This window comes from Benincasa hispida, chromosome 12 (assembly GCF_009727055.1).
Source record: "Benincasa hispida cultivar B227 chromosome 12, ASM972705v1, whole genome shotgun sequence".
In the NCBI taxonomy this organism is placed as follows: domain Eukaryota; kingdom Viridiplantae; phylum Streptophyta; class Magnoliopsida; order Cucurbitales; family Cucurbitaceae; genus Benincasa; species Benincasa hispida.
Genome location: NC_052360.1, coordinates 78,131,507 through 78,140,217, shown reverse-complemented (window position 1 = coordinate 78,140,217; position 8,711 = coordinate 78,131,507). Strand labels below are relative to the sequence as shown.

General features: G+C 30.8%; 1 protein-coding gene across 1 annotated transcript; it reads left to right on the top strand.

Annotated features, from left to right (window-relative positions):
* The first annotated feature begins 6,806 nt into the window (after positions 1-6,806).
* On the top strand, positions 6,807-7,744 carry LOC120067802 (dirigent protein 20-like). The gene has a single exon (XM_039019393.1). The coding sequence runs from the start codon at positions 6,866-6,868 to the stop codon at positions 7,454-7,456; it is 591 nt and encodes a 196-aa protein (XP_038875321.1). The 5' UTR covers positions 6,807-6,865; the 3' UTR covers positions 7,457-7,744.
* Positions 7,745-8,711: the final 967 nt, after the last annotated feature.

The following is an 8,711-nucleotide window of genomic DNA, read 5'->3' as shown; positions in this document are numbered from 1 at the left end:
TAAAGCAAAACTGTATTGCGGACCCCACAATGGAAGCTGAATACGTAGCTGCTTATGAAGCAGCAAAGAAAGCAGTATGGTTGAGGAAATTCTTGACAGATTTGGAAGTAGTTCCAAATATGCATCTGCCTATCACCCTATATTGTGATAATAGTGGTGCAGTTGCAAACTCAAGAGAACCAAGAAGCCACAATCGCGGCAAGCATATTGAACGCAAATACCATCTGATCCGGGAGATTGTACATCGTGGAGACGTTGTAGTGACCCAGATATCTTCTGAGCAAAACATTGCTGGTCCTTTTACAAAGACCCTCACGGCTAAAGTGTTTGAAGGTCACCTACAGAGTCTAGGTCTACGAAGTTTGTAAACTAGGACAAGTGGGAGAAGTTTTGAGTATATGCCCTAGTTTATTGTATTCACATGTTTATTGTACTCATATGTTTCTCACTTAAATTCAACATTGTGATACTCCACTAGAAGTTTTAGTCCAAGTGGGAGTTTGTTGGATTTTATGTCCTAAAACTCGTAGTTTGTAAATTAATAAATATATTATGTTTTGTTTTTCGATAAAGTTGTTATTGAAATTGTAATCTTGAATCCAATAAACTAAGGTTTCGAGGCTATTTAATGTAATTTGAACTTTATGTAGTGACACAAATGTGGATCAAGTTTAAATATATAACCAAAATGGTCTATAGTATATGAATAAGGTTGGGCGCTTTATTCTGGGGATACTATGGATGCGGCCCACTTCGTAGATAGTACAAATGATGTGATCCTGAATCGTTTATATAGAGATATGTGAGTGGGGTACCCTATATAAAGAGTTTACATAAGACTGAATCATGAAATAGTCACTTTTTACGTTCTAAATAACGTTTTATGTATAAAACTGACTATTTCGTTAATTGATGACCTAGGTAACTTAATCTTAATCTTGAGCTAACTATGAACTCCTGTTCACTCAGAATTATCCTTAGATCTGCATAGGTGGGGGCAGCTCAATATCGCTGGCCCAATAAGCCTCCCATTTCAGGGGTAAGATCGGGTGGATAGCTGGGAACATAGGGTACAAGACGGAATTCACTCCTACCAATTATAGGGACAGTAGATAGGTTGTTCCCTTTAGTACTGAATCCAGGTCTTGAACAAGGGACCCCACCCACTCCTTGGCTCGAGAAAGATTCGGTTTATAGGTTGGACTTTAAACCAATTGTTCATTAGAGAATTAGTGGAACTTTAGGAACAAGATGTGATTTTGGGGGTAAAACGGTTTTTATGACTCAACCGAGATTACAAACAACCTGTGAAGGATTAACTTACTCATCATGGTTATATCAAATGGACACAAATATATCTATAGTGAGGGTAGTGCAACTACGGGACTTTAATGGAATGACCCTTTAGTTAACGAATGTTGATTAGCTCCATCTAAAGAGTTTAACTAGCTAATCTTGGATTATTGGAGCCCATGATCTATAGGTCCATTAGGTTCCCCTACTAGCTCATATGGAATAAACTTAGAACAGTATGATAGAATAATTTGAATTGTTCGAATTAGGTAGAGAGAGAGAAAACCGACAAGTATATGTGATAATAGTGGTTGTGTTTTTTTTTTTAGCTTAGAGATACAGCTTTAATATTTAAATATGATTTAAAATATCAAGAATATGAATATGTTCATATTTGGAAGCTCGAAAATGATGGAAATGGGTCAAAGTTGTAAAAAGTCAAAGAGTTGACTTTTGACTTTGAAAAGTCAAACTTTGACCGACCTTATATTCAAATATGATTTGAAATTTGAGAAAATAAATGCGGATTCATGCTTGAGAGGTCAAAATTAGTCAACACAGAAAAAATCATAAAAAGTAAAATGTTGACTATTTGGTCAAAGTTTGACTTTGACCAAATGACTATTTTGCCCTTTGACTATAGTTAGTGGAAAAATCCAAATTTTGTTGGATAATTCCACTAACAAAATAGTAGGCTTAGGTGTTGGCTTATTGTGGAGACATTAAACCCACTAAGTGAGTGGATTTTAGGTGTTGGGTTTTTTATGAATTTTTTCATGCAATTGTTGCATGCTTTTTTATAAATTGGGGCTTTTTTTCTTAGATATTTGGGCTAGAAAATTACAACTTTGTGAAGAAAAAAGGAAACACCCAAACCTACTCAAAATTTCATTCCTTATTTTCATCTCTTTTCTCTCTCTCGGTTCTCTTCATCCACCGGGTCCCACAACTCGGTTCTGAATCCAGATAGTAGGTCAACTCTAGTGGTGGTTAAAAAGTGTTCGGGTCGAGATTCAACGAGGAGAAGCAGCTTTCTGGAGTTTCAAAGATAGCATCTTCGGGAGTTTCAAAGATAGCATCTCTACAGTTTTAATTTACTGTTTTTCCTTCAATTGCATTTTATTATCCTTTAATTTAAAAGCAATTAGAGTGTAATTAGGTCCCAATTCCGCTGCGTATGTCTCGTATTTCATCAGAAACTAGAGGCATAGACTCTTTCTATAGGTTTGGAGCCCATCCCCATTCTTTAATTTAATCGATGTGGGACAAACTGCACTTCTAATATTTTGTCAAAACTCAACAAATTCCACCTGATAATATATTTGAAGAATCTAAAACTTTTGCAACATCCATTGTCTTCACCAACAATCATAATTCTCAACTCAGAGAACTATAACCTACTCCACCATAAAATGTAGACCACTTGGAATACCACTACATTCCTCTATCATGATAAAGCCGATATGCCACCAAGATGATTTTCGTCTTCTTCAGAGGAAGTCATTGTCTTCACGTGGGTATAAACCTTCATGCTTTGTTTTTGGAACAACCCCAAAAGGTCTCATACCAGTGGAGATAGTCATCCTCACTTATATCCATAATTCTCCCTTTATCTAACAAATGTGGGACTTTGGTCGTATTTCCATCAATTTCTACTTTCAACTTTCTTCTTTTGAAATCTACTTTTTACCAATGGTTTAAAGAACCAAGTCAATTGTGAAAACTAAAGAAAGTAGCATTTAAAAGCTTGTTTTTGTTTTTGTAATTTTCCTAAGAATTCAACCATTGTACTTAAGAAAGATGCAAATCAAGATAAGAAATTGGGAGGAAATATGCTTAATTTTCAAAAACCGAAAACAAAAAATAATTAATACAGTCTAAAATCATGTACTTTTAAAGAAAAATTAAAGAATTGGACTTTTGAGATGGAATCTTTTTAGTACAATTAGAGTAGGGAGATATGAATCAAAGACCTCGTAGTTATTAATACACTCGTATGTCAAGTAAGCTATGCTGGATTTGGCTTTACGATGCAACTTTTAAAACTTTGTAAGTTAAAAGATAAAATTTTGTAACTAAGGATTTGGAGGTGAACGAGGGTGATTTTCAACCGCAACAATGTGCGATTTCTCCTTTAGTTGAGGACAGACTCATCATTGATAGCCTAGGATCAAATTCCAATTTGATCACATTACTTTAAAATTTTAATATAGTTCTTCCATAATTTGATCCTCAAATTCAATTTAGTACCTTTAATTTTAAGAGTTTCAATTTCGTTGTTGTAGTTTTTGAAAACCCCACAAATCATTGTCCCTAAATCATCTACTATACCTACCTCGAAAAATCTACTTATTTTTCCTAACTTTTAATTTGATTTAAACTTTTAACAAGGGTAATAAACGTTATAGCTAAATAGAAAACACGTCACCTCTGTTTGTTAAATACTATTTATGATATTTAACTAATTCATTCTTAAATAAAATTAAAACTATTAGAATCTGTTTATTTTACTAAAATAGAATGAATTTGAAATGGGATGTAACAAAAGAATATATGTTTAGATTGAGCGTTTTGGGTTCGAATTGTAATATTAAACTCATTTCATTTTCATAATTTTCAACTCAACTCTCTTTCCTATTATTTTCACTTCCATCCTCAATATATCATGCATTCCAACACTCCTTTAATCGTTAATAATTCTATCATATTTCAGCCTTCCAAATAGTTTTTAAAAACTATAGATCCAAAGTAAAACTAAATTAAAAACGTACAGCACTAAATTCATAATGTAAACTTTTCATTTTTTCTTAAAGAAAAAAAGGGCGGAAAAGGATTTGAAGACAAGGACAACCAACTAAAGCAACTCAAGTGTTTGCTTGGCTGAAAAGCTCTCGTGAAAAGGGATGACTATCTTTAATCTCAGGCACACACTTCACCTTCCTCTCTGCCATATATATTTTTTTTCAAAAAATAAAATAAAATGAATTTTAACTACATCAACATAAAGTTTACAAGTACATATAAAAAGCAGTTACAAATATAGCTTTAATTTAACTCAACTCAATGTATTAGTAAATATAATCTAAAATAATTTGTAGATATAACAAAATTTTGATTTAGATTCTTATAAATGATAAATTATATATCAGAAGTTCATCAATATCATCATTAATAAGAATCTCTATTAATGATAAGAGTCTATTCATCGATAGATTTTATTATATTTACAATTTTTTCAAAATATTCTATTAATGAGTAGTGTTAAAAGTAGGCAATTGGAAATTTATAAAGAAAATATATATAGATATAATTAATAAGTCGGTGAAACTGCCATTATCTAATTAATGAGTCGGTGAAACGACGAGAACAATAATTGATGGTTTTGCTAGTGTGAGATGATCGGTTATAATAAGTATCCTTAATGTTATTGCTTACCAAATATATTACTAATTACTATTTTGAAATTTTCTATTGTTGGTATTTATTTTCTAAGTTTACTAAAAATATTTAGGCTAAATCATAAATTTAGTCCTTTTATTTCAAAAATGTTAGAATTTAGTCAAATAATTATATATTTGTAAATCTATATAAACCATAAACAAATAATCTTAAGATATATTAATCATCAAAAAACTCGAAAACAAAACCAAGGAGCACTACAAGAAAAATGAATTCTCCTAATACCTAAATAAAGCGTTGGGAGTTAGGTCGTCGGGAGAGACGGTCTCTCCCGACGACGTAAAGGCCCGTGGGAACTCCCGACACAAAGAACCGGCATCGGGAATTCCGACGCCCAAAACCAACGCCGGGAGTTTTCGATTAAAAATAAAGCTTTTTTTTTTAGTTTTTAAAATTTGTTTCGATTTTTTAAAATATGAATAGAAAGTAAATAAAAAAAGATAGAAATTTACGTGTGAAACTAGTATTTATAAATTTATCTTTTAAAAGTAAATAATAAAAAACGAAATAATTATATCAAACCGCCATAATTAACCTATTTCATTTTAAGTTTTCAATTTTCATCAATATACTGTCAAAATACTGATTTTTAAACTTTAAAATGGAAATATGTTATTAATGCGTGAAACACAAGAAAATGAAATAATAATTTATTCCATTTAATATTGGTTAAAAAAGTGATGATATGAAAATTATTTCATATGCAACATATACTTTGGCAACCCAATTGGTAAAAAAGGGCACCTACATGAAAATTTCCTACACAAGGATCACATCCATTGTTTAAAGAAAGTTAATTGACCTCTAAACCAAGTTATAATGCACTCAATTAAACTTGGAGATGGAAACTTCTTCTTTCTTTCTTTTTTTAATTTCTCTAAATTCGTGCACGAATTTATTATCTTTTAAGATCATAACAAAGTAAGATGAGAAAAGACACAAATTCAAATATAAAAAACTTCAGCAAATTTGAATTCAATCTCTAATCATATTGAGGTAAAATAAACTCAATACGTACAACAAAACAATATCTAGTCATATTACATATTGAATAATCTCTAGACAAGCAGAACAATCTAATTTGGTTATATGTGTACGTAGAACTTCACCCAAATACTCAACTCAAAGTCTTATGTATCAATTAGAGTGGGTACTACAAGACCTAAATCTGGTATAAGATAAAAACACAATCTCATAACATACGAATAATCACCACAAGTACAAAGATCTAGAGGTTTGAAACCCATTCTTCACATAAATCTCACAAATCTCATCTTTCTTGAATCATTCATTAATTTTTTTTTTTTTTTTTTTAAAAATCTCTTTAAACATAGATATTTCTAAATTCCCAACTAATTGTAGCACATCTTAAATGTTTCTAAAATCACTATCTGTGCTAAAAGCACGAAATTGCCAAAATTCGTCGGTAATTCTTGAAATTATGATCATATCTTTTTTTTTTCTTCCAAGAAAGATGCATAAAAATAAATTCCTTAAATTTTCAAAGTTTTAGTAAAAAATGAAAGAATCACTCACAATTCTACGAATGAAATGTGTTTGGATTATAAATTTCTCCGTTCTCTACTTGACTTGAAATATTATTTAATTTAAGTTTAAGCAATACTTAATCCTAAATTCAAAGCTGATTTATTAGTTATGCACATTTAGTTAAATCTTTTCACCCAATAGAAATCACTTTTCTTTTATCTTTTTCTTCAAAAATATATATATATATATATATATATATTCCCAAAAAAAAAATTAAGTTGCACCCCAATTATATCCATCTTTAGTAATAGAATTGAGTATTAATAGATTCATACTAGAGATATGGTTATTACTAATAGACTTTGAGAGCTAGATCTAAAGTTTGTTATATTTACAAATTTGTTTATATTGTATTATATCTGTCAATACTTTCGATTTGAATATTATATTTGCAGTTATCCTAAAAATTAAATGGAAACCAAACTCAAACAATAAAAAATATAAATTAATAATTTTTTTAAAAAAAGGATTGTGGTAAAGGATATATATAAAGACTAGGAGTGAATATGACAAATCAAAGGACAACTTGCTTTTATCTTGTTGAAAAAAAAGCTCTCCCGAAGAAATGACATCTTCGATCTCAGCCACCCACTTCATCTTCTTCTTCCTCTTCATAGCTTATGCACAACAAGATGAATCCTTCTTCATAAAAAAATCCATGGACAGAAAGCTTCTAGGCCTTGAAACAGAGCAGCTAAGCCATTTAAGACTGTATTGGCATGACGTCCTGAGTGGTGATAACCCAACTTCAATGGAGATCATACCCCCAATTTCAAACAAATTTCATTCAGGATTCGGCTACATTCGAATGATTGACAATGCATTGACCGAAGAACAAGATCGAAGCTCGAAATTATTGGGAAGAGCTCAAGGATTCTACGCATCAGCTTCACAAGACAAAGTTGCATTGCTAATGGCTATGAATTTTGTGTTTACAAGTGGGAAATACAATGGAAGCTCCATTTCCTTATTTGGAAGGAATCCATGGATGGAGAATCTTAGAGAGTTGTCTGTGATTGGAGGAAGTGGGTTGTTTAGGTTTGCGAGAGGCTATGCTCAACTCCATACAGTGGAGCTTGATATTGCCAAAGGGAATGCTGTTGTTGAATACAACATTTATCTGTTCCATTATGCCGATTCTATATCATCGTTTTAAGTTTGATAAATTTTTTAAGTATTTGAAAATAATTCAATTTTTTCAATACTTAAAAAGTCGATTCAAAGATATTTTTAGGATCTATTGTTTTGATGTTTTTAATTTGAGTTTAATAATGTTGAAGTTATCTTGAAATTGGCTGATGATTAACTTAATTTCATCTTACAATTTGTGTATTTTATTAGTACATATGTTGTAATATGGATGGAATGATCAAGTATAAGAGCAATTTGAGGGAATGGAAATATAAATTATGCAAAAAGGGGTTGGAATGGAAGTTTATTTGAAGGATTGTAGCCTTGCTGAGTAGCTTTCTTCTCTTGTTTAAATTAAAATTTACTTGGATATCCTTTGGATAACATGAATATATATGAAGATTTTAATCAGATGTCTAATAAAAAAAAAAATGTCCACAATTCGATTTTTTTTTAATTTTCGAGAATTAAACCTATTTTCTCTCAATTTCATAGGATACTTAGAATTTGTATAATCTTTAAAATATGAGAGAAACTATACTGGTAAAGAATATTCTATATAGTCATTTTTAATTCACTAGATCATGTATGTGTTGGCTAAATCCTATCCACAAATTTAGGCATGCCAATTAGTATAAAGAGGAGTGATATCTTAGAATTTGTATCAAATAAATAAATAATTGGAAGTGATAAACACAAATAATCTCTTTCTTCAATTTATATTTCAAATTACTTCAACCTCCAAAAATTTCTCCAAACAAAGTGGTATGGGAACTTAAAAACATTTATGAGAAGATGGCAAGGGCTTTTTTGTTTAAAAAAATAAAAGCACCAACCGGACCGGATACTCATACAAACAAAGATCTAATGGCAAATTAAGTGAACAATTGGCATATATTTAGTCTCAAAATCATCATCAACAGAAAGCTCGAATTTAAAGTAAACAAATCAATGTTTCGATTTGGGATCCCATAACTTTAAAACTGAAAACATTCAGAGAAAAAGAAAAAAAAAAAAAAAAGAAATGACTTTAACAAGTATTAAAGCAAACCTATAGAAGGAAATGTAAGTCGAAAGCAAATAAGTTTAAGCGAAAACTAAGGACTAATTATCTTCCATGGCCCTTTGGACGAACTCTAACTTGTCTTGTTCATACCTAAAATAAACATTTAAAGAAAAGGATGAGTCTTAAAATATTAAGAGACTTCATTGTTAAGATCGAGTCACTTGCACAATCAAAATATTGGATAAATCATGATGAGACCTAGAGATGTCCAATT